Below are 24,001 nucleotides of genomic sequence, written 5' to 3'. Positions count from 1 at the left end.
TCTGATGGTTTAGAGGTCAAGAACAATTATTGAAGCCAATCTGCCTCCTTTTTCAAGCTAAAAAGGAGATATTTAATTCTGATTTTGACAAAAAGTCTCAAAAATTTAACAAATTGTCCTGAATTTGTCCATGGAGGGAAGTATGGTAATTTATCCTTTTAGTGTTCACCAACTTGCAGTTTCTGACATGTCAGAATAAAGTTTACTGCTATCACTGCTAGTTTTACTGTACTAAAAAGCTGTGAAAATGTCAGGTAAAAATAAAATATCTCATGTTTTCTCTTTTATTTTAAAAAACCACCCACAACCAAAAACCCTATATTCCTCTGCAAATGAGGTAGACTTTAATAGCAATCTCAGATCTTGGCGTGTTTTGGAAGAAAGCAAGTGAATACAAAATTGTATAATGTTTTAGAGTATCTTGTGAAAGTCTGATGCACTACTGATAGAACAAGATGCCAATTTTACCAAGCATGTTGCCTTCCAGTCTTTGCTGGGAGCGTCCAAGCTAGAGAAATACAGTTTAATCCCAAACCGGCAATTATGAGCGGAACAGTTTATTTTATCTCTGTCTAGGCAAAGACTGATTACTGTCACTTTTCTGTCTAAAACTGTTACAACTTATAATGGCAATGCAATGAATTTAAGTTTAGTACCAAAAAACCCCAACTCCAAAACCCCAAGGTCTTTGCTATAATAGAGTCACCTAAAGATTAGTGCTTTACCTAACATTTTTTCAAGTGGAAACCTTCAGTGTGAACCTCTGAATTTTTGAAGTGGAAGCAAAACTCCTACATCATTTTAACAGTGTCTGGTTGACGCATATCATCTTCCAGCCCTGAAAGCCACGGTAATAACTCACAGGGTATCTTGTGGTAGGACAGGTCACTGCCCTGCACCTCACAGTGATTTTTTGAAATTCTACCTGTTCATGTCTTCTTTCTGCTACAAGCCTTCTCACCATCACAAAGCATTACATTCTTTGCACCACCACCTCCACTTACTCCAAGTTTGTTTCATTTTCTCCTCATTGCAGTCCACTTCTCATTAAAATAGATCAGTTTCTTCCAAGTTCAGTTCTCTAGGTTGAATCTTATGATTAGAGGGACCAGTCTGCCCAACTACAGTCTAATGATCTGAAATCAAAGTACTAATTAGATATGAGAGGTCTTTGACAGACAGTTGGCAGTATTCTTAGATTAGCCCACCTGCCTAGGTTGCCAATAGCTACCACTAGGCCCTAGCCTAAGCTATAAAGGCTAGACAGTCAGCTTTAATCAAAGAACATCTCACCCTCTTCTTTAAGAAAAAAAGTGGAATGTAGATAGGAGGATACTAACAACGTTTGCAAGAGGACTTTTGCTACATTATCCAAGTCCCACTGCAGATTTAGTTACAGCCATTCTTAATACTTTTTCATAGGAGCTGTAATTTTAAATGAGTCTTAGGTAGCTTGCAACCTACAGCTAGACTGCACAGGCTTTTTTCCCAAATAGACTGTGTATTAGCACAATACCAAACCAGAAGACATCTTGAAAGTGTTTTTGACAGTGTTCAGAGAAATGGACTCAGATTACATTGAAAGTCCTTATTTTACATTCCTGTATCTCCTCCTTGCATCTGAACACAATTAAGAGACAGTAGTTTTAATAACGCATTAGGCTTGTTTTATGTTTTAAGTGCTCTTCCTACTTAAAATACAATCATAATTTTTTAGCAATGGGAACAAGAAGAAACCTGAGAAACTGAATATGGTCAGCCTGTTTACAGTGGTAAGTTTCATGATATTTGTGTGTTTAGCAATCCCAGTTTACCATAATGTTTAAAATTTATTATTTTAATATATGTATCTCTACTCATGTTGCAGAGCTATACAAGAGCCACTTCACTGTTAATGGTATAGAGTACTCAGGGATCTGCAAAGGGAAGGGAAAATGGAGGAGAAAGGAAAGAAAGGGCAGACACAAACGATGGAGTAAACTAGCTTAAACCGTGTCAATGCTGGAGACTTTTACTGTCACAGCTACATTCAACTGATGTTGACATAGGTGTATTAACAGATGGATGGGGAAGGAGGGTATAACATAAACCTGAAATGTGTTTGGAGACACAGAAAGAAAGAAAAGGAAAATCCCCAGCATAAGGGTAACCTATGCCAGAAAATTTGTCTCCCACACTAGCTGTACTTTCATAAGCACCTGGCATAGCTGCCTAATGGAATACTCTTCAAAAAAGCATTGTCAGAAACAAAGCTTAGCTTCCATTTTCAAGTTATTCTTTTGCAATTGATTCAAACTTATCAGTACTACACCAATTACTAACTAGTCTCTTCTCAGCCACTCTCCCACCCAAATCCATATCCAGAAAACAACAGGAGAGAGTCACAGCAGATTTTACAGTACAATTGCATTAATTTTTAAACAGGTGATTTGGAAGCACACAATTTTAGGTTTCTTCTTTTATATGCAGGCCACAATATTTTTGCATTTTACGTAGTTAGATAAAGGGCACCTCAGGAGATCATCTGGCCCAATGTCCTTCTCAGAGTCAGGCTGCACAACAAAGTTAGAGCTGGTTGCTCAGAGCCTTGTCCAGACAAGTCTGGAAAATCTCCAGCAGCTGCAGTTCCACAGCCTCTCTAAGCACTTGTTCCAGGGCTTGACCACAATTGTCTGAAGTTTCCATGACATACCATATGAATTTCTTTTACTACATATTTATTACCTGCCTTCTTGGGGACTTCAAATGAAACTGCACATGAGCTATTTGAAGTAGCTTAGGAAGGAAATGATAGGGCAACTTCTGTACTATTTCAGTCTTATAGATAACTGTATCAAGATTTCACAGAGTAATTCAATTTCGTGCTTAACTAGTAGTAGACTTAGGATTTATTCACATTTAATCAAGTCTACATCTAACAGAATCTGAGGTAGCTTTAGGAAAAGAATTTTTCTTTTGTAAGTGAAAAGATTTCCCAAGACTCCCAAATACCTATGGAAAATTAATGCCCCTTTACCTCCTGAAGGATAATTCCAGCATTTGAAACAAAATTTCTTCCTGCAGAGGAAGCGAGAGAAAACCACTCCTGCGCAATGTAGGAGTGATGACCACTAGCATCACACTCTCTTTATTACTAGTGCTAGCACTGCATTCAGCAGAGCTCCCATCTTTCTCCCCATTTTCTGAAAACCTGTGGGAAACTAGTGGTACAAATTCACACATAGGAGAAAAGAGAACCACACATTGGTAATCCCTGCTTCTCCACACAGAGGACAAGAAGCGCTAAACTGCTCTGACTCACCTGAAAGACCAGGGCAACTCCATTCAAGTAACAGCCACAGCAAAACCCATTTCCTTCAAAGATCACCCAGCTAAAGGTGCATCCCATGGAGCCCACTTACATGCCAAAGAGCACAGCTTCCTTCAACTAAGGGATTATTTCACAGCCATGCCCTTCAGACCATCACTACACGCTCAGAGAGGAAAACTCTTCTTAGTTTGGGTGCCCCTGGAAATCACATCCCCTGACCGGTCTGAGCACAATTCCCGATTTTCTGGCAGTGGGGCCAGACATGTCATGCACAAACTGACATCTCCCAGGAGTACCCTAGGCTGGCACATTGACACGGCTGCCTCCTAAGAGCCATGGGATGCTGAACACGTCCACTCTGTTACACAGCTGAAGATACATTTTCACTCAAGGACTCATATTCATTATCATGCAATGAGAAAGACATTTTTGCTCCTTTTTTTTTTTTCCTCTTCTTCCTCATTTGGAGTATGGGGACAGGAACAACCTGCTCTGACCTAACTGTTCCTAGGCACTATCCTTCCAGAGCGTGAGAGGTGATGTACCATTGCCCCTGCAAGGAGGATAAGGTATCTCACAATTACCTGAGAGCCTGTTCAGAGGGCCCTGTGGTGACATGATAGCCCATGGCTCCTGCCTCTATGCAGGTCCAGTAATCGAATTTAAGAATTCTTTTGGCTTCAGAAAGCTAACTAAAATCCAGAGGAACTATTTTCCATTTGTACACTCTGTACAATAAAATGCATGATGAAACCCTTACTCTCCTTAGTACACAGTCATATTTAGGTTATGATCATTGTTTCATGAGAAGTATTAGTAATGTTAAAATAGAAACAGTGGACATCACTTTTACACAGCTTTAAATATATTGGCCTTGAAACTGCTTACAGTAGTAAAAACTTACCAGACCGAAGTGTAGACCTATCTAAGAGACTATAAAAGTAGAGAAATTATTATAGATATTATATTATTAGGTTTTATTTTTTAATTTCAGTTATAGTAATAAATTTAAATTCCAATGGGACATAGTTAAATTGGATAAAAAATCTGTTTAAATACATTTGAAATGTTTTATTATTATTCCTATTTTATCAAATCCATTTAAAAATATTAAGAATTTACTGGTTTATGATACAATTTTACCATTTTATGTATTAAATTTTTTCTATCTTATCTTTTACTGCCTCTTTCTGCATTGCTACCACTGTGTTGTCACTCAAACGCAATTGCTGCAATTAGAGAACTTTTCAACACAGTTCTGTTTGCACTTTCAGTTTCGATACTCCGACTGGCAGGATAAACTCCTCATGGTGCTAGGCACTACCATGGCAATACTCCATGGTGCAGGTCTCCCCCTTATGATGATCATCTTTGGTGACATGACAGATAGCTTTATTACTTCAGAAAATATTACGTATTCAGGTAAGAACTGTTGTAGCTCCTAGCTGGTGTCATTGAAATATGGCTTTTATGCAACAAAAAATGAGTTGTATTTGGAAAAAATAAAGGGTAGAATAGCTGCTCACCTCAACCTATTGATTCCCAAGGAAGCAGTTTGCTCCTATGCTGTGGGCCAGATGTGTCACTGGCCCTCTCACTGCTCTGAGAAGTGACAGGGCTTTAATTTTGAGCAGTTCTGTATTTCTTACAACCAGTCTCCTGTGCTGTTACAAACAGTTCACTAATTAACTGCTATGCCAGGTTTAATATTTTAAAGTATTGCTATTTGGGTTAAGGACTTAAATGGATTAATGGGAAATGGTAAAAGAAACAGAGAAAGAAAATGTGTTGTTCTATGCACTGAAATCAGAAGCAGTTTTTAAACAAAAATAAATATGTAAACTAAAATATGTAATAAAGCCCCAGTTATCAAAAAAAGCAGGTGCAATAAATATATAACCCAGCACAAACTGCTGTGTATTTTAGAAGGGTATTAAGTGTCCCAAAGACTATGATTATAGGTCCATTTACTTGAACAATAACAACAAAAGACTTTCAGATTGATATAAGGATGAGATTATCAGAAAAATTGCTTTTCTGCTGCTAAATGTGAGCATATAAATTATTACACTTCAAAGAGATGCAGCCAAGTGTCCCTTTTGTCCAAACATCAACTTTGTCTTTTTCTTCTAAACCAGTAGGAATCTTGCTTATGTTACATGAATGTGGAATATCCTAAACTTTTCCAAAGACTTCCATGCTATTTCCCACAACTTCTCCAACACCACTTTCTTCCTCGACAGAGAAGTAGACAAGGTACAGAGGGCAAAGAGCTGAATACTATGTTCATATAGTTGCATGATTCAGCCAAATGCTCTTAATTAAAGAGCATTATGTGTATTTTAATCACCTAATTTACCTGTCAAGCATTGATTTCAAAAGGATTTAACCACTCCCTCTGAATATTTGGACAAGATTGACTGTTACTGGTGCAGAGAGATATAATGATATTCCTCAAAGCATCCCAAAAAGAGTCGAACTTTAAGTGTTGCCACCTCTGCCTCATAATTTGATTTCTACTAAGCAGTATTTGCATGGGAAAATTAATCTAGGTTTAAATCAAGTGTAAATATAAAGTGCAGTATCTAATTCTGAAAACTTGTTATGATCACTTCTTACTGCAGAGCCAAACCAGAACAAGGGACATTTATTCTGAAATTAAAGTGCCAAGTGCACATTCCAGAATTGCTCATTCTCATTAGCTTCACATGTAGACAAATCTTTATACAATTTAATTACCCCTTTAACCTGTGACAAGAATTAGTTAAATAAAAACATGTCCCCTGGACAACTGGAAAGAAGTGCCTAATAGCATATTCATTAATTTTCTGAACTTTACTTATTTATGAATCTACATTTGTAAAGCACTCTGGAGCACTATTAAATTAGGTGGGGTTTATAGTGCCAGTGTATTGTTTTATAAATATTCACAAAATCAGCACACATTCCAGAGAAAATACTATGTTTGAAATGTGGAATTCAGGCTAGTGATTGTAGAGTAGATGAACTTAGCTAGTTTTTTAACTGTTTATTGTATTACAGGTAGAATATTCACTGCTGGCTTCAGAAAATGCTTTGTAATGTGTTGCATAGCTCCAGTTCCCTTAAACATGGACAGGGGCTAGGTAAGGTGCTAGGTAGCTGACTGCTCTTAATCTTCATGCAGCATTGTTGCAACAGGAGCTTACAGAAGGGAATTGTTATCATGTGATTAAATAAAAATAATTAAGTACCTTTTTCCTCTAATTTTCTCTCTAGCAAATTTTTCTTTATTGAACCATACATCAGTGAATTTTTCTAGAGAAATTTTTTCTTATACTCTGATGGGAAAGTTGGAGGAAGAAATGACCAGGTAAAAGGAAAGTTTTCATTCACTTCATGGCTATTCTTTTCTTGTAATAGAGATCTCAAGAAATTGTCCTCTAAAGATTATTTTAATATATAGCCCAAGATTAATCTCATTATAAATATTTCATGGAACTGAAGGAATTCATTTTTTGTTATGTCTTTAGGTTAACATCATTATATGAGTCAGGGGCACCTTGCATTTTCCCACTCTCATCCCAGTCTGTGCCAGACGGCTCCTGCAAACCTACAACCTTTGTGACAGAAGCTCAGAGGAAGGGTTATTCCTCCGTTTCTCATGTGCCAGGATACCTTGTTCTCCTCCCATGCCAGTTCTCATGCCTTTCCCTCAATGTGTCCTCCTACTCTTGCTCTTCCTCCTTGCCCACACCCTTCAATCCTCATCCTCCCCTTGCACTCTCCAGCTCTCATTTTGCCACCAGCCCTGCCTGCCTGGCAAGCTGGCTTCTCTCTTCCTGCCACAACTTTCCTGTTCATCTGTTTTCCTTTTCTCTGCTGCTTTCCTTCCTCTCTCAGTGGGTAACCACCATAAGAGTAAGGCACAGTCCAATACACGAATGGCTGCCATGCACCTGGTTCTGAGGGAGGTCCTGGGAGTGGGACCTCCCACAGCTGAAGGAGCGCTGTGCCAGCTCTGTAAGAGCTTCTGTGGAGATTCCCCATTTCCTGCCCTTTGGCTTTCTCATTTTCATCAAAACCACAAGTGTTTTGACTGATGCCTAACAAATTTCCTAAAATATTGGAACTGATCACATGCAAAGCCCTGAATTTATTTTTTTTATCCATAATTAAATGACATCACATCAGTCAGCAAAGTCAATGAATTACTTATATAGCCGAACCACATATTTGCTATCAGTTAATAAACTTTTTGAAGGGCGGTACCTGGGAGACCGTAGTAGCTGTATGAAAACTGTGGATACTGTTTTCACATAATTCCATCAGCTATTTGGATCCAGTTTTATGAAAGGAAGTGAAACAAAGTTTCTTGTAATTCAGAGAACCTACTCCCTTTCTTCATTCCCTGTGCATCCCCTCAATGTCAAAAGCTCATGATAACTTCCTAGGTAAGCCATTTATTCACTCCATGTTCTTACTGCACAGGATCACACATTAAACATTTGTTGATAATAAGAGAAATTCTGCAAGACATCCCTTAAAGACAAACACTTCGTACTCTACCAGAAAGAAACCAAGAGGACATTATGAAGTCATGCATGAAGGAGTTTCCATTAAATTTCCAGGTTTTCATTTTTCATTTAGTCTTTGACACTACAAACACGGGGGAATATCACCTAAAGGTCACCCAAATAATAATAATGATTGCCACTGAGAAGGTAAATCAAGTACTCTTTGGTACCCTTTTCTTCTAGAAGGACAATGAACAGACCGTGAAGTTGAGAGACACCAAATTTAAAACTGATAAAAGAAATACTTTTTATATAATGCCCAACAAATCTGCAGAGCTCATAACTGAAAAATATAAACTAGGTCAAGAACTTATTCTGATCAGATAAAATTGCAATAGGGACTGAGATGCAACAGTAGGTGCGATTAAACTATCTCACTGACAAGCTGTTTCATGTTAGTCTAATAATGTTTTTTCACAGTCTTCTAAGGTGTTAAGCACCAGTTATTTTCAGAGACAGGCTGTGGGGACACATGGTGTCATTGCCTGAGCAATTTCCAGGTTTATGGTTAAAGGGCGGTTATTTCTTTTTCTTTCTCTGTCTACCTATACCCTGTCTCTTCTTATGTTATCCTTTGCCCTTTCCAGGTTTTCCTTCTGTTTCCAAGTTTTTTAAGCCCTTTTTTCACACCACTTTTCTGAAGGGGAAAGAAAACCCTAGTCTTTTTGCTCAACGTCAGAGAAATGTATTTGTTTTGTAAGTAAGCAAGCTGAGAGAGTGTGCTCCTTGAAGGGAGTATGACATTACAGATGTCAAATTCTACTCCTGTTGTACAAACACCACTGCATAGGATAAGAATTAGGAGTTATTGATACCAAAATTATGTGGCTCAATTCTGGAACTGAAATCTAAACATAAACATTAGGTATATTTGTCATGCAAAAAAGCTGGCTAAATCATAGCTATACCTTTCTTAACAACTGTCATTAAATAAATAATTCACAACGTCATATTTTTTATTTTCCAATTACTTGTTGCTAATGATATTATAAAATAACCATAATTAATAGGGATTTTGAACCAAAATTAGATTAATTCCATTGTGTTTTGGTATAAACTGAATGTTCAAACAAACGCGTAGATTCTGTGTTTTCCCTAGTTTTGTTGCCTTTTGTAGCTTTTTTATTATGCTGGCAATGTTTAAGAACAACATTCAGCTATTTAAGTTATTCATTAATGTACTAATATTTTTCAGTTTAAATATGAAATATTTTGTTTAATTGCAATCACAAATAAAACATCTTTGGCATTATTTATAATAAAAGTACTTAGAATAGTTTTCTTTATTGCTTTTTCTTTTTTTGTATGTTTGGAGCCTTATTTTGTTGCAATTGCATGAATAGTACCTAGGCATTAATTTGCTTATTTTTCCTTAGGAATCTATGCAAGTTTAAAACCAAAGCAACATTTCTCAAAGATGACTAAACAAAACAGTTAAATTATGATAGCATGCAAACAATTAAAATTTAATGTTTCTATCTTTATTTCATTAAATGAAGGTGGATATCCCAAAACCAAACTTATTTTTGCTTTTATATCACAAGCATTTTAAAAACCCCTGCCTTAATTTTCATTCTTTGTGAGAAGTGTTTCTAAGAGTAAATACGTCATTCTAAGCTTGTTTTTTTAATCTATGTCTTCATGGATTTTGAGACATTATTTTTTTAATTTTTTTTTTTTTTTTTTTAGTTTGTGGAAGTTGTATAATAAGTTAGCAAAAGATAACTGAAATTTTATTCTGAAAGACCTTTAAAAATCTTCATAGTAGTGAAGAAAGAGAAATGGCACCTAGCCCTGTTTGGAGTAGAACTGATTCGTTTTCTGATCTTTTTGTTTCTTTTCAGATATGCATATTATTATTCTGGAATAGGAGCTGGTGTCCTTTTTGCTGCTTACATTCAAGTTTCATTTTGGACACTGGCTGCTGGCCGGCAAATAAAAAGAATCAGACAAGAACTTTTTCATGCTGTAATGAGACAGGAGATTGGATGGTTTGATGTAAATGATGTAGGCGAACTTAACACTAGACTTGTAGAGTAAGTATTAAATATCAGTTAATTGCCAACTAAGCATTAATTCTAATTATTGAAAATCAGGTGTTTGTTTGCAATGTTATTTTCTCTTATTAAACTCCTCTGTAAGCTCTACTATTACTTATACGAATCCGGAGATGTGTATGGATCATTTAAACGGAGCCTGAGGAATAGAGATGTTGGAGAATTCTGCTCCATGTTCTTTGTGGCTGCAAACTTGTAGCTGTGTTGAATTGCAAGTGTTAGAAACATCATGAAACACTGACAATGTGTACTGCATCCAAAGAGTTCACTTCTGCCTTTTCCACACTCTCTTATTTGTTTGGATATAATTTGGTTTTTTCAGTGACATCTCCAAGATTAACGAAGGAATAGGAGAAAAAATTGCAATGTTCTTCCAGGCAGTGGCTACCTTTTTCACTGGATTTATAGTTGGTTTTACAAAAGGCTGGAAATTAACACTTGTGATTCTGGCACTCAGTCCTGTTTTGGGATTCTCATCAGCTCTCTGGGCAAAGGTAGGCAAAATGTGTGCTTTTTCGATAAACTGATGAGCTATATCTTTTATACTCCCATTTGGTATCTGTAAGACTTAAAAATGAAATCTGGCTCTTAGTGAATTTAGATCTTGCCCACATGCAGAAAGGTGTGAACAGGTGCAGCATGACACCGGTGCAGCTGAAGAAGTGCAGTGCCTTCATGCAGTCAGCTATGCTGCTGCAAAGGTTATGTAAGTCTAACATACCGTTCTTTGAAAGGGTAAATGAGCAGTACCTTTGCCTGGGCTCCATGACAACTACACCAAAATAACCAAGGTCAGTAAAAATAAATAAATAAATATAGAAATTAAGTAAAAGGGCACAGCTGCAGTCATTGAAGGTAACTGACAGTAAGTGCTGGCATGACCCTGCAGCGAATCAGGTGTCCTGCGATAAGGCCTGTCTGTGGGCTCTGACCCCACGGCAAGAAGGGCATTACCCCCGGGGACAGCCCAAGGACAGGGACAGACACTGCCAGGCAGCCGGCACACTGGGAACTCTGCTCCAGATTGTCCCTTTACCATTTGCTCAACTCCCAGTAACTTACTGGAAACAGCACTCCAGAAGCAGATGCAGGCCATTCGGAGAGAGAAATAGACTTCATCTATAGAAATATAATTGCTTTTGGCTAGGAGTTTCAAAGGGGCTTCAGGGTGTTGAGTACCAACTGAGTTTCAGGGACACTGGCCAGCCTCACCCTTCAGCTAAAACAAAAATCCCAACCCTGTTTAACATGTGCAGTCCCTAATACAGCGCATGAGTACTCTGCTGTAATCTCATCTGCAACCTGTGTTGGGAGCATGAATGTTCCCATTGCTTGTGGGGCAACTACTTATCCTGGCACAAACCAGAACTGCCTGATGGTGGCGGTGCAAGTATTTCTAAGTGTAAGGGATCTTAGTCAGCAACTCTGGGTTTCCAAAATGATGAAAGTGTAAAACTGAAAATCCAACCTCATTTTTTGGCAGCAGATAACGTGCATTTTTCTAGTTAATGTATTTTATGCAGTGCAAGCATTGTCACAATGCCTTTCATCAAATTTCTGCCTTGGAAGTCAAATATGGATTCTTTTATAAATCTTTATAATAAAAAAAAAAAAGTAGACAGGAAAATTGGTACAATAAATTAAGAATTCTTAGACATCAGAACAACAGTTGAGCTCGTTCTGGTTTTCTTTGAATGGGAGAGTTAAAATATTTTGCTTCTACACAGATAATTTCTGCATTCACTAACAAAGAGCTAACTGCATATGCAAGAGCAGGAGCTGTTGCAGAGGAAGTTCTGGCAGCAATTCGAACTGTGGTAGCATTTGGAGGGCAGAGAAAAGAAATCGAAAGGTGAGAATAAAATTTCCATATGTTGGCTGTTCTTATAATAGTGACTAAAGAGATTTTATTTTTTTTTATATCTTTGCTGCTGATGTTTTTCTTTTCTCTACTTTTTTATTAGCTTCGAAAAGCATCATAAAACATGTAGAGATGCAGTTCCTTTCCCAGAAGGAATATGGTCTTACAGGCTTCATAAACCCAGCCAGAGTTGAAAGCAAAAAAGGCAGACACGTTGCAAAAAAAGACAAGTATAACACTAAGGTCACAAACCAAGGTCATGCACATGTAGTTCTTTGTATTATGCTATGGAACATCATTCTTGCCATCTTTTTGATCTTTTATCTGAAGATAACTAGCATGACCACAGATACTGGCAGGAGTTTTTCAAACTCAAAGTTCAGTAAGAGTTGTGTCATCCACAGAAAACACTCACACATCCCCTGACTTGCTTCTCCCTTTTTGCTCCAGTCACTGCTGCTGCCCAGCTCAGGTGGCTGAAAGAAGTCCTTTGGGTATCTACACCTCACTTCCCAGTTCACCTCAGCATCTTTCTTTAGTTACCCAGTGCTGTTCATCACCCCCATACCTCACATCACCTCTTTTTCTTACTCATCCTTAAAGCACCGTTTGCCAGCCACTACTTGTCATGAGTGCGCTAAATGTGATGTAGGTCTTTCCTCATGACTCAGAAGTGGGAAGGACCTCCTCTATCACTGGGAGCAGCTCCTGCTATTGTAGTAAGCCAATGTATCATCTAATTCCCTTGCTAATTAGCATAAAAGCTCCATCCTAAAACCAGGTAGGCTTTTTAACTCTACTGCTGCAGGGAGGCTATTCTACTGCTTGACTGTCTGAAGACCTGAGATCTCTTTCTGACAAAATGTTAATAGTTCCTATATATTAACTTTTACTGTACCAGCACTGAACATTTGCTTTAGTAGTTCCCTCCCATGGGTTTACTTTCCTGTGCTGTTTATAGAAATATATCATAGACTTTCTCAGGTGGCATTTTGCTAGGACAATGTAATTAAGTGCTTTAAGTGTTCTCACACAGTATAGGTTTGCCATTTCACTGGTCATCTTTTATTTTACATAATTATGGTTCATTTACTTCTCTCATTACTACCCTCCAACATCATATATCTAATTCTGTAAGACATTTCATACTCTTTTGTCCTGGTCCTCTCACTGGTCCTCTGTACTCATCCTCTCAGTTTTGTACCATCAGGAAATTTCATTATACAGAGTATTGTTTGCATGCCCAGGTCATTAAAATAAGTAAAAACAATGAATCCCAAGACTGACTGAAGAATTTATGTTGTCAACTCCATTGGGTATTACAGCTCCCTGCTGAACACTGCTATCTTGCTTCAAGCAGTTCTTTACCTTACTTTTCCTTTATTATTTCACAACTACTGTTTACTTAGTAATTTATCCTATGGCTTTAAGATAAATTGGTATTAGATGGCATTAATGAAGTCTCAATGGATTAGTTTTATTGTGTCTTTCTTCTCTAGAAAAAAACAGTATTAACGAAAAGTAATCTTTTTCATAACCCATGACACCTTTTATGTCCTGTCATTTAGTTTGACTTTATTTTATTTCTACTTATTTATGATTTTATTGTTTTCCTCAGGATTTGTTTGTAAGTTTTATGTGCTATTTTTGCCAGGCTACAAGCTTGTATTTTCTCAGGTTACTGCTTCTTTCTTAATAGTTCAGTCCTGTGGCTCTATCCATAATTTGAAAATAATCACTAAAAGTCTTTACTTTTATGTTTGCCAGTTTATTCAGTACTCTGGAATAAAGAGTCCATGATCACCATGAAAGGTACATTCCTTCCTTACTGCTTTCCCTTTCAGGTCAGATGTGGTAATTAAAATACCCTGATTCACACTGGTCATACTTCTTTTGGCACCATGCCCATTTTTGGGGTATTTTTTTTGTAAGTTGAGGCTGAACTACAGTTCAAGAAAACCTCTGTTGAAGATAATTTTTGGGTGTGTTCATCTGTAATTACTTTAACTAATTCAACCTGCAATCATTCCATCCTTGATTTTTATCTATAACTTTATCTTAATAGCCTTTATCTTAATAACCTTAAACTAATTCTAAAAAAAAAAAAAAGTCCTTTTGTTTGTTCAGTGACTATTTAAAAAAAGAAACTTCCCAGCTATCACTTCCCAGAGCACATGGGTCACACAGCTATTGCTGCCATTTAATTCCTTAGTCTATATTTATGATGTATCTCTCACAGTCACACATTTCTGACTGAATCATTCTCTGTCCATGTCCAAATCCAATCTAGAGTATCAGATACAAGCATCATCCCAATAATATATTTTACATTCATCACCAAAGAGATTTTGACATAAATTAATTCCATTTTCTCCATATCACCATTTCTCTTTACCTTCCAATGTATTTCAACACTCATGCAACAGTTATCCCATCCTTGTTATCTTTATTTCTGATCCAATACCAGTATTTTATTTCTCCTGTTATTGACAATTTTAACATTGCTGTACTTTCATCAGTCCTCCTATACATCAGAATTGCTTTTAGAATTTGTATTGGTCTCTCCCAACTTTCACACTTCATTCCTTCAGAAAGTTTATCTTCAATCCTAGACACCTACTGCAAGCTACTCAGAGGAGACATCTTTCAGCCAGTTCTTTCCATGGCTAGGCACTGCTTACCTTTCTTCATAGCATCAGTAATATTCACTCACAGTTGGAAGATTCCACTGAAAATCACAAGATTAAAGCTGTTTAATAGCTTGGCACAGCCTTTTCCACTCATCCAGTACTTGTTCCAGACAAAATTGATCAGCTCAGTCTGTCACAACATGAAAGACAGTCAATACATTTTCTTCTACTCTTAGCAAGATCTTTCTCAGGATTGGATTACTGTTTATCAAAAATCTTTTATATATCTTTGATGTATTTTATGGGTAATTTATCAATACACACAATGAACAAAATAGTAATTTCCTGTATGTTCTGGGTTTTTGTTTTTTTCTTGCAGATACCAAAAAAAATTAGAAGATGCCAAACGTGTTGGTATCAAAAAAGCTATTTCAGCCAATATTTCTATGGGTATTGCTTTCTTTTTGATATATGCTTCATATGCCTTGGCCTTCTGGTATGGAACCACTTTGATACTCTCCGATGATTATACAATCGGAAAAGTCTTTACAGTATGTATTCACCAGTAGCTGAACAATGTTTATGAAAAATACTGATCTTGTATAATCTTCTTGGAATATGTGACTTTAAATTTTAAGTGAGGTTGAAGTTAGCTTTTTAAACTACATTTTTCACTTTATCACCCCTGCTAACAAAACCAAAACCAATACAGTTCTGCATACCACTGATATTTCTATAAGTTGGGTAACAACATAAAAGTCACATACTTCAAAGTCCCTTGTTAAAAAGACAGCTTGGATCAATAATAATTAGCAGTTAATTTTTTACTCAGTCACACCAGATCTTTACTAAAGGCCTTAGGTATAAATTCTAGGAATCATGATTCATTCCCAGTGGTTGCATTCAGGAGAGAAAGATCAGGCATCAGGCAGCATTATCTTTGTAACATGTTAGCTCCTGTCTTAGACACAGTTCATTTACCTACAGTCTTTATCTACACTGATATCAGGTTGGACCTTTTGTTGGAGGGCTTGAGGTGTGACAGTGTGGTTGAAGGTTTGATCCCAGTCACAGAATCACAGAATCACAGAATCAACTAGGTTGGAAAGGACCTTGAAGATCATCTAGTCCAACCATTAACCTAGCACTGCCAGTTCCCATCTACACCATATCTCTCAGCGTTATGTCGACCTGCCTGCTAAGGAGTTTATATCTGTGATAGGTCAGCAGCTCTTGAAGCCATCCATTCCTTTATGCTCAGGCACCAGGGTCTCTAACAAAACCTAAGAGTCTTTCAGGAGCATCTCATTTAATTGTTCCCATTGTGACTAGGCGGGTAAGTCCATTCTGTGGCCAGTAAGAGTGGGGAAGTAATCATCCCCCTGTACTCAGCAGTGGTGAAGCTGCACTTTGAATACTGCATTCAGTTTTGGGCCCGTCACTACAAGAACGACATTGAGGTGCTGGAGTGTGTCCACAGAAAGACAACAAAGCTGGTGAAGGGTGTAGAGAGCAAGTCTTATGAGGAGCAGCTGAGGGAACTGGGGTTTAGTCTGGAGAAAAGGAGGCTCCTGAAAGGAGGTTGTAGAGAGGTGGGTGTCGGTCTCTTCTCCCAAGTGGCAAGGGATAGGGTGAGAGGAAATGGCATCAAGTTGTGGCAGGGGAGGTTTACATTGGATATTAGGAAAAATTTCTTCACTGAAAGGGTTATCAAGCATTGGAACAGGCTGCCCAGGGAAGTGGTTGAGTCACCATCCCTGGAGGTAGTGTAGACATGGTGCTTAGGGACATGGTTTAGTGGTGGACTTGGCAGTGATAGGTTAACGGTTGGACTTGATGATCTTAAACGCCTTTTCCAACCTAAATGATTCTGTGATTCTCTGATTTTGTCCACTCCAGGACAAAGCCAGGCAGGTGAGTTTGCACTACCAACACCCTGCAGAAACCAGTTGGGAAGAAGCTTTGCTCCCATGTCCTCAGTGAAAGCAAATGGTGGGGCAGGGAAAGCAGGAGCACCTGCAGCCAGGCTTCTGCCTTATCTGGCAAACAGCACATACATGCAGAGCAGGGGTTATCACTGGTCCTTGCAGAAAGCCATACTCATTGTCACCTCCTCTGGGCCACTAACAATTTAGACTGTAATGTAAGCTTGATTTAATACTTAGATACAGTTAGAATAAAATGCAAATAAGCCTTTATTCCCACCATCTCAAATGAGTGGCAGAGTTGCATGTATTCAGAAAAAAACACACAAACATGAAAAAGTCAGACCCAAGGCTGAAAAAAGTTAGATGAGAAATTAGTCTGATTCTGATGTAACAAACCATTTCAGTTTCACGCAAAGAAGTTTCCAGTTTCCTCAAACATTTGGTTCTGTTCTTGCCATATGACAATGGAGTAGATTTCTGTGCCTTTACCTTTCGGGTTGAAGTAACCTTGGTTTTGTGTTATATGAAGAAAGAAAGAGATTTTTATATATGTTTAATCACAAAAGTAACTGGTGGCTAATTTTAGTTCAGGTGGAATTAGAAACGTCCTTCTGTTCTCTATTGTAACTCTAAAGAAGAATCCCAGCCATTAGCACCACATAATATGCTTCTTATGGTCCAGTCGTGGAAGAAGGAAATATGATTCCCTTTTTGCTGTCAGTGTTTACCTTTTGTTGAATGATTGCCACCTGTTTAATTCCTGCTTTGATTCTAGACTTCCTCATATTGCACAGTATGCATGAAACTACTTGAAGCAGCAATAGCTAATATTCTCTGATAAATGAAGCTGTCTAATTAGAGTTATGAATTCCTAGCAATGTATTATGTGGTGTTGTTTGTTTCTCTTTAGGTCTTTTTTTCTATATTACTTGGAGCTTTTAGTGTTGGACAGACGGCACCAAGTATGGAGGCATTTGCCAATGCAAGAGGAGCTGCCTATGCAGTCTTTAGTATTATAGACAATGTGAGTATCTTTGTCATGTTTGTCATCCAAAAGTGTTGAACATCTGACTTCTTTCTGAGTTAAAAATAGCAATTATGTGTCAATATAATATTTAAAAATTCTGCCTAACACAGTTTTGGATACAGGACAAGCATCTAAATACTGGAATATGAGCCAATAACAGAGGAAGATGTAAATTCCTACCAGTTGTTTTTTTTTAATTTGATAGTTCAGAAGACCAGGTTGAAGAAGAAAAAGAAATCTTGCAAAGCTTGCCTCAATAAGTATACTTCAAAAAACCCCCAACCCAACAGTTGAGAGAGGATTCTAGATCTTCTGTAACTAGGTTCACTTGTTTCTGAATATTTCTATTCAGCTATCAATAATTTAAAGGATTGCCTTTACAGTGACTACATCTCTAGTGATGTGTCAATATAACTTCTACTTTCAAGTCCTACGTCAAAAAATATTAAAATATTTGTATAGTTTATAAATATGAGTTATTTGAATACTATATATAAAATATAACTAAACTTAAGGTTGTTTCCAATTTTTGCTGCATCAGATAACAGTTATCACAGAATCACAGAATCGTCTAGGTTGGAAAAGACCTTGAAGATCATCCAGTCCAACAATTAATCTGACATTGACAGTTCTCAACTACACCATATCCCTAAGTGCTATGTCAACCCGACTCTTAAACACCTCCAGGGATGGGGACTCCACCACCTCCCTGGGCAGCCCATTCCAATGCCCAACAACCCGTTCTGTAAAGAAATGCTTCCTAATATCCAGTCTAAACCTTCCCTGGTGCAATTTGAGGCTATTCCCTCTTGTCCTATCGCTTCTTACCTGGTTAAAGAGACTCATCCCCAGCTCTCTGCAACCTCCTTTCAGGTAGTTGTAGAGGGCGATGAGGTCTCCCCTCAGCCTCCTCTTCTCCAGACTAAACAACCCCAGTTCCCTCAGCCGCTCCAGACCCTTCACCAGCTTCATTGCCCTTCTCTGGACACGCTCGAGTAATTCAATGTCCTTTTTGTAGTGAGGGGCCCAAAACTGAACACAGTAATCAAGGTGCAGCCTCACCAGTGCCGAGTACAGGGGTAAGATCACTTCCCTGTCCCTGCTGGCCACGCTATTTCTGACACAAGCCAGGATGCCATTGGCCTTCTTGGCCACAAATTGGCCACAAATTGTTTCATTGTTATGAAACAATGCTGAAGCGTTTGCTGACATTTTTACCTCTGAGGTCACATCTGCCTTGTAGTTCAGAGATGTGAGTGCAGCTGTTGCAATTAAATCTGTGCTAACTCAAGTAACTAGCTGAGATACCAGTAACAGTAGCATCATGCCTGACAAGGATTGGTTTCAGCAATAATATTTACTTATCAAACTTATGGTACACACTGGCTGGCTGGGGCTGTACACTGGTACATACTGGCTGGCTGGCAGGGGATGTAAACTTACTACTATAGTATCATAGCGACTACAATACTATTTTAAAACTAACCTTGTCTACACAAGCTATATTTCTGCCTTTGGATATTAATTCACTGTTCCTGATTCTAGACTGTTCTGGGTAAGAATGAAAAAAAGTACATTAAAACCTACTCCTTTGTCTGTGTTAATATGGCACAGCTGCTGTCTCCTACAGTATACTAAAGGAAGGAACACAAATTACTGTTAGTATGCAACAGCTGGGTGTGAATGTGTAAATTACTCCTTCCTTTCACAGGTGTTTTAGATTATTTCCTCTATTCCTTAATTTACACCAGTGAAGATTTAAGGCCCTGAGCATTTGCCTTGGTTATTCACCCCTGACAGCAGATCTGCCAGTGACCTGGACTGGCATCTTCATGTATGTATGAGTAGTTGTAGCTACTTTGTAATTAGGTCTGCTATGCCTTGTTATATGGTAACATTAATGTCTAAGATGTCACAGACCTGTGTCATGATAAAATATCATTAGGAATCTAAACAATGCTCTTTTTTTCCCTTTTCTTGGCATGTTATTCTGCACAGGAACCTGAGATTGACAGTTCATCTGATGCTGGCTATAAACCAACGCATGTTAAGGGCAATTTGGAATTCCAAAATGTTTACTTCAATTATCCTGCTAGGCCAGATACTAAGGTATTACTTATGGAGGTGATACAGATTCCATTTAAGATAACTGATTCCCTTAGAGAAGAATAATTGTTATAATTAAAAAAAAAAAAAAGTCATAGAAGTAATGGAAACCTTTGCTTTTATCTAGAACTGATAACACATTTTAGCCTGAACTGGTTAGTTATATCTTATTTTAAAAGGCTGGCTGTTAATTTATTTAACTGCATGAAATTTCCACTAAAAGCTAAAAGTTGGAGATCCTTTTACATCACAAATATAATGAAAATCACTAATTGTAATAATACCTGTTTTAACTCAGTAAAAATGTTATAGCAGTATATTGATATGCCAGATTGTCCACACCGTAAGTCTGTTAGAAGTATTTCTCTGAGAAACTGACAGCAGATCCAACACCTACTTTATTGCATTTGCAATGCAAAACCTGTCCCTTTGAAGGAAGAGGCTGTTTTGTTTGAGAGCTCTCACTAAGGTAAGCCTTGATGCAATTAACTGGGAAAGAGGTCTGAATGATTTCTAAAAATACATTTATTAAGAATGTCTTGGAAAATAATCTTTTCCAATGTGAAGGAAGACTGTTTTCACTGATCTATAAAAGGGGATCTGCTTCCATTTTGTTCAGGTAGGATATGAAGACAGAGAAGAACAGGACTTTCTTAGTCAACTTTTAAATAAATAGACAAAGAAAATATTCCAGCTCACCAGTTTCTAAAGAGATCAGCTGAAATCACTTGGCATTTGTATTATCTACATTAGAATCAATATGAAGACTAGAAAGAGTACTGCTCTCAGTCAATTCTGCGCCAGGTTTCTAAAACATTTTTATTATCTAGTATTAGAGAAGGGCTTTGTTTTTTTATTTCTTCCTCTATTTATTACAAGGTTACCTTTTTAGCATTTAATCCTGGTGAGAAAGGGTGAAGGATGTTGCATAACAAATTGAAACAAGAATGATGAGCAATCCAGAGGATGCAAGGGAACATAATGTATTAATGGAAACAATATTGCACACTCCCAAGTTGTCTTTGCCTGCTGACAACAGTAAGGTTTAAGAGGGTAATGTGTAACAGAGGACCTCATTCTGTATTCCTAAACTTGAGCAGATATATGTGACATCAGCGACTGGGAATTCACCTCATGTGATAGCTGCAGGAACACTTCCCCAGCAAGGGCTGCAAAACCTGCCCAAGACACGGAGCAGGTGCTTGTGTGCGACAACTGTGTCAGGCTTGCTGTTGTCACGGCTACATTTTATCAGGGTTCTTCTAAGATAGGCTTCTTCTCTAATATTAGCTTGTGGTAGGATGGAGACAAAACCTAAATAATGTCCTCAGACAGGCCCATTATACCTTTTAGCACTTTTTATCTTGCAAGTTTATGTGTAAGAAAATATTGTGAAGATGATACATTATTCTTCTCACTTCAATGGAGGACAAAGTATTTGGCCCAAAGCTGACTGAAATCAGTAAAATGTTTCCATTTGCATCTTCAGGTTTTGCATCAGGATCTTAACTTTTATCTTATTCCCAGGGCTAGCTTCCATGTAAATATCTAACAATGTAATAAGTATATTTCCATGGAAAAACTTAGAAAAAAAAGACTTTTGATGGAGTTCTGAGGTAGCCTGAGGGTTTATACTAGGTTGCCTCAGTTCATACTTGCTCATTTTGACATCACCTGAATCTCATAATTCAAAATATTCTTGATAAAAATGGCAAATTTTCAGAGGTTTTAGTACTGCTGAAATTAATGAGTGTTCTACCCTGTTGTTCTGAAACAAGAACAGTCCTGGCAAATGTTTAATGGAATATCAACTCTCTCACTTCTTTTAAGCTAAGAACTTCCTCATGATGGCTTTCTACTGAGTTACTTGTAATTAAATAATGTGATGTTTTATATAAATATGCAAAACCAAAACTATAAATTGTTCCTCCTTGTTAACTGAAAAATAAATATCTAAGAAAAAGTTCCCTTTCATCTCATTACACAGAGGTTTACAAATGTCTCTCTGAAGCTCTAGAGAAAGCTACAGAGAAAAGCTACCATAGGCCAACAGCACGTAAGAGGGAAAGAAAAGTTCTTTTCCTCTACAGCTGCAGTGATTGCTATGTGGTGTCTTCACCATGTACCTGAAACTGAGAAGCTGAGGGAGTAGCCAGTAAGTTTGCATGGAAAGCAGAACTTTTGCAATAGGTGTGAAATGCCATGTTTTGAAGGCATGAGTAGAAGGAAGAATCTCTTCACAGTGCAGTAAAACTCCATGTCAGCCCTTCCACAATTTCACACTTAGTTCTTCCCCTTCACTAGCTAAAGCTCTCTTGCAAAAATTTATTGTAGTCTTTAGAGTTTCTTCAAATTTACACTGACATTTTAACATACTGTTATGTTTTTCTTACCTTTCATATATGCACAGATACTAAAGGGCTTGAATCTCAAGGTTAGTTGTGGCCAGACAGTGGCCCTGGTTGGTGGCAGTGGCTGTGGGAAAAGTACAACTGTTCAGCTCATCCAGAGGTTTTACGATCCCAAGGAAGGCACGGTAAGATACCTCAAGTGAGATGACTGCTCTGTGTGTCACAGTTGTTGGAAGTCTGGTTCTGGTCTCACTGCCCTTGTTCCAATGACATGGTAAAGTCTCCCCTAAAAAGGCGTGGGCCAACCTGGGGAGAGAGGTTCCTTGACTAAAACACTTAGTAAACAGTTTTTGTCTGCTTCCTTTTGTTTAGGTTACTATTGATGGGCAGGATATTAGGACCTTAAACGTAAGATATCTGCGGGAGATCATTGGTGTAGTGAATCAGGAGCCCGTGCTCTTTGCTACTACTATTGCAGAAAACATTCGTTATGGCCGTGAGGGTGTCACCATGGAAGAGATTGAAAAAGCTACCAAGGAAGCAAATGCTTATGACTTCATCATGAAGCTACCCAATGTAAGCAAACCAGCTGCCCTGCTGAAATAATTTCTCCTAAAGTTCCTTGTGACAAATAGTCCCTTAGGAGGGATTCTCGTAAACAGAGGAAGCTATCCCTGGAGCTGTGAGTAGGCAGAGCTATGCAGAGCTTCTTCATAACTTCTGAGAATAATGCGGATTTTAAATTTTTAGGTCATGACTTGATGAGCATTTGGAGAGCTATTGGAATTCCAGGGACACAAATGATTAGGCGGGTATATCCAAGTGGGTGTTTGTCCTGTAGCGTTTTAGATGAAGGAAAAAGTGCTGCCGGGGCCACTGACACCAATGTGCCTTTTCTTTACACTGTCTTACTTTGGTGAAAGGACTGTGCTGCTGAGGGCTGTGGAAATGTGTGTGGTTGTCTTGTAGAAGTTTGAAACCGTGGTTGGAGAAAGAGGGGCACAGCTGAGCGGAGGCCAGAAGCAAAGAATAGCAATTGCCCGAGCTCTGGTTCGCAATCCTAAAATTCTTCTGCTTGATGAGGCAACATCAGCTTTGGATACTGAGAGTGAATCAGTTGTGCAGGCGGCACTGGACAAGGTCAGTATTGATCATTTGTTTAAAGAGCTGCAAGAGAGACCCCTAAAAAGTCTAAGGTAAGCTTGAATTTGGCAAACACTCTCTGTTCATACAACGATTGGGAACTCTAAATGGGGATGAATAGTGAGATGCTTTAAAAAATAAATACATTAAAAATCTGTTTTGAAATTTGCCAGTACTAGCTCTATCAGGTCAGGCAGACTGCCCAGTGGTGAAGTGTTTTTGCAAGTGCCCATGGAATTCAGTTAATGATATTATGGGTAGGGCTGAACTGCAGCAGGCTTTCCCAAACAAACTTTAGTCTTTGGAGCAGTGAAGAGCTCAACAGGGGCTAAGAGCTAAATATTCTCAAGCAGGTTTGGGGATCCATGTGAGCTATGTTCTTATCAACACCCAGCAAAGTGATTCAAAACCAACTCAGGGATGTCTTCAAGAGCAGCTGCTACATGTTGACTGCCATCTAGACATAACTTCTAAACCACCTAGACAAATGAAAAAAATAGCCAATCCTGTATTTGTTGTTGTCTTTTCTAAACAAGTGTATGAACTGTTTACAAAATAGTTCCACCTATTCCTCAGGCTGAATCAATCATATTCATTGGTTTTTTCCCTTCCTCTGTTTCTCTCTCTCACTATGCATCTACTCTTATGCTCTGAGTGAAAAGAAATTCCCACCATTGCGTAAACATTTTCAGCAATGATCACAGTTTATCTATGGACAATATCTTTAGAAAGCATTTTGCCTCCATATGCTATTCTGCCTCAGAAGTACCACCTTATGTTACCCACTGTGCAGTGTTGTGTCTAGAAGAATCAAACAGAATCTATGTTCTCATCTCCAAAGATATTTTTGTCCCTGATTTTTACTAGGATACCTAATTGCCACTAATTTCAGCAAGAGTTAGACTTTCTGTCCACTAATCCTAATTACTGATAATTCATCCTACTCTGTGAAGCTACGCTGGCTGGCACACTCGTGGATCTTTCTCCCAACTCATGCCCTGTAAAGTGAATCCCAGTGGCAGGAGGGCAGAG

The 24,001-nt window shown here is 38.1% G+C and overlaps 1 protein-coding gene across 1 annotated transcript in view; it reads left to right on the top strand.

Annotated features, from left to right (window-relative positions):
- Window positions 1-24,001, top strand: part of LOC141933887 (phosphatidylcholine translocator ABCB4-like) — a 50,544-nt gene that overhangs the window by 1,216 nt on the left and 25,327 nt on the right. Inside the window, exons 2-13 of the mRNA XM_074848988.1 lie at window positions 1,718-1,772; window positions 4,585-4,732; window positions 6,569-6,662; window positions 9,711-9,902; window positions 10,246-10,417; window positions 11,651-11,775; window positions 14,794-14,965; window positions 17,253-17,366; window positions 19,368-19,478; window positions 21,886-22,011; window positions 22,199-22,402; window positions 22,796-22,966. Of these exons, the coding sequence (XP_074705089.1) occupies window positions 1,718-1,772; window positions 4,585-4,732; window positions 6,569-6,662; window positions 9,711-9,902; window positions 10,246-10,417; window positions 11,651-11,775; window positions 14,794-14,965; window positions 17,253-17,366; window positions 19,368-19,478; window positions 21,886-22,011; window positions 22,199-22,402; window positions 22,796-22,966 (1,684 nt within the window). The remainder of the gene's footprint in view (window positions 1-1,717; window positions 1,773-4,584; window positions 4,733-6,568; window positions 6,663-9,710; window positions 9,903-10,245; window positions 10,418-11,650; window positions 11,776-14,793; window positions 14,966-17,252; window positions 17,367-19,367; window positions 19,479-21,885; window positions 22,012-22,198; window positions 22,403-22,795; window positions 22,967-24,001) is intronic.

This window comes from Strix aluco, chromosome 1 (assembly GCF_031877795.1).
Source record: "Strix aluco isolate bStrAlu1 chromosome 1, bStrAlu1.hap1, whole genome shotgun sequence".
NCBI lineage: Eukaryota > Metazoa > Chordata > Aves > Strigiformes > Strigidae > Strix > Strix aluco.
Note: the sequence above shows the minus strand (reverse complement) of the source record. Positions and strands in the feature narration are given on the sequence as shown.